At 42.5% G+C, this 2,500-nt stretch overlaps 1 protein-coding gene across 1 annotated transcript in view; it reads left to right on the top strand.

The window, feature by feature from the left end:
- LOC125037862 (transmembrane protein 151B-like) overlaps nt 1-2,500 on the top strand; it is an 18,778-nt gene that overhangs the window by 5,062 nt on the left and 11,216 nt on the right. Inside the window, exon 2 of the mRNA XM_047631104.1 lies at nt 1,034-1,156. Within this exon, the coding sequence (XP_047487060.1) occupies nt 1,034-1,156 (123 nt within the window). The remainder of the gene's footprint in view (nt 1-1,033; nt 1,157-2,500) is intronic.

Here is a 2,500-nt window from a genome sequence, read left to right as displayed (position 1 = left end):
GTGTGTGTGTGTGTATGTATGTGTGTGTGTGTGTGTGTGTGTGTGTGTGTGTGTGTGTGCATGTGCCTGTACGTGCGTGTGAATTCGACATGTGTGCGTAAGTGGACGAGTGTATACTTGTATTTTGCGTTTACACACATACAGACTAAATACCTTTGACCAAATATTTCCATACAAATACAATACACGTTTGTACTTCACCTACGTCTTTTATGTGCACGCGGTTAATGCATATGCGTGTTTCATATACGTTCATGCTTGTACTTACGATGCGGACGAATGTATATATGCTGGTGATTATAACAAAACTATTCGGATTAGAGAGAAGAGTGAGAGGGAATGAGAGTCTTTTGTCCGGCTGACAGTCGTGATTAATTAGCAGGAGTCAGCATACATCATCTATACAGCGCGATGAGCCTCTCGGTCTCTCTCTTTATTTTCCTCTCTGTTTGTTTATTACTTTCTTTCCCTCTCTTTTCTTCTCTTCTCATCTTTTCTCATCTTTTCTCTTACATAAGATATATATATCTTTGCCTCTCTCTCTCTCTCTCTCTCTCTCTCTCTCTCTCTCTCTCTCTCTCTCCCTCTCTCTCTCTCTCTCTCTCTCTCTCTCTCTCTCTCTCTCTCTCTCTCTCTCTCTCTCTCTCTCTCTCTCTCTCTCTCTCTCTCTCTCTCTCTCTCTCTCTCTCTCTCTTTCTCTCTCTCTCTCTATCTATTTCTAGCTATCTATTAATTATGAGACAAATACATTTAGTCTGTGTATTGTTGTTGTTTCTACGACATAGACAGACAAATAGATAGATAGATAAAGATACAAATATGTGTGTGTTTGTGGGATTTATTACTTTTCATATATGTTTATATGCATATCTTATTATTATTTATGATATTCAATTTCACAGCAAACATTACACTTCCAAACAACATACCGAACCATTCCATCACGCATCTTTCCCTCCCCCTTTAGAAATAACACTTAACACTTAACAAAATACACTTTGTAAACACTCCTCTGCTTTCCCTCCCGCCGCAGCAACAGCCAACGCGCCAGACGGTCTGTGAGACTCTTCGCCACGCAGCTAATTGGAAGTGCTTCATACTTACTTTGCTCATCGTGTTCTGTCTCGCCGCCATCACCTGGTGCAGGCTGACTCAGGTACGTCGTCGGGTCGTTTAGTCAATTTAATTATTTACTCGTTTTTTATTTAGTTATTTCGTTTTATTTATCTATTTATAACTCGGTCGCTCGTCGGAGGGAATATGACAACGACGATTTAATTTGTGTCTTGTCGTGGTCGTAATTATTTCTCGAGGTAAGGCAGGTGTATGATGATTTCTGGGTGGTGTTGAGGAGGGAGGGAGAGAGAGAGAGGGGAGGAGAAAGAGAGGGAGAGAGAGAGGGGAGGAGAAAGAGAGGGAGAGAGAGAGGGGAGGAGAAAGAGAGGGAGAGAGAGAGGGGAGGAGAAAGAGAGGTAGAGAGAAAGAGGGGGAGGAGGAGAGAGAGAAATAAAGGGAGAGAGAGGGGTGAGGGGAAGAGAGAGGTGGGAAGGATTGAGGGAGGGAGGAGTAGGAAGGGGAATAAGGGCAAAGAGAACGAGAGAGAGAGAGTGAGAGAGAGAGAGAGAGAGAGAGAGAGAGAGAGAGAGAGAGAGAGAGAGAGAGAGAGAGAGAGAGAGAGAGAGCCTGCCAGACAGACAAACAGACAGACAGACACGAGATTGGGAGGACAAAAGAAATGTAAGGAGGGAGGAAGGGAGAGAAAAAGTAATATTAAAGAGAAAAAGAGGGATGGAGAGAAAAGGCGATAAGGGAGGAGAGAAATAAAGAAAGAGATGGAAAAGAAAGAAGATAAAGACAGATAAAAAGGAGAGGAGTGGGAGGGTGGAAAAAGGGACAGAGCAGAGGTAAAAATGTTGTACAAATAACAATTTAAAAAGTTAAACCAGAGCTCACTCTAAATGGTAACTCGTAAACACAGCCATAAATTTAGAGGAAATAACATTTAATCCAAGGGACACGTCAGTGGAAAGAGAGAGAGAGAGAAAAAAAGAGAGGAGAGAGAGAGAGAGAGAGAGAGAGAGAGAGAGAGAGAGAGAGAGAGAGAGAGAGAGAGAGAGAGAGAAGAAAGAAAGAAAGAAAGAGAGAGAGAGACTGACAGAAAGACAGACAAACAGGCAGACCGCAAAATGAATAGAGGTGGAGATAGCAAAAGAGTGGTAAAAAAGAGATGGACAAAAAAACACAAACAATCTCGTCCTTCGACCTCAATATGCCACTCTTTCGAAACCAGAAATATCACCCATTTCCTTGCTATTTCACTCCTAAATCACCCCTTAAATAAAGACTAAGTACAGGCCAGTTTCTCCGTCTTCTTTTCCCCTCTGCATCGAAGTCTTCTCCTTAAGAACAACGGCCGCGCCTGACACTGACTGGAAAGCGGGAAGTGCAATAACTTTTCTTTCTAAATGTGATTAAGAAGTTTCGCTGACCTCCCCTGTAA

The sequence above is a fragment of the Penaeus chinensis genome, chromosome 24 (genome assembly GCF_019202785.1).
Source record: "Penaeus chinensis breed Huanghai No. 1 chromosome 24, ASM1920278v2, whole genome shotgun sequence".
NCBI classification, from domain to species: domain Eukaryota; kingdom Metazoa; phylum Arthropoda; class Malacostraca; order Decapoda; family Penaeidae; genus Penaeus; species Penaeus chinensis.
This window is presented reverse-complemented; position numbering and strand designations above follow the sequence as displayed.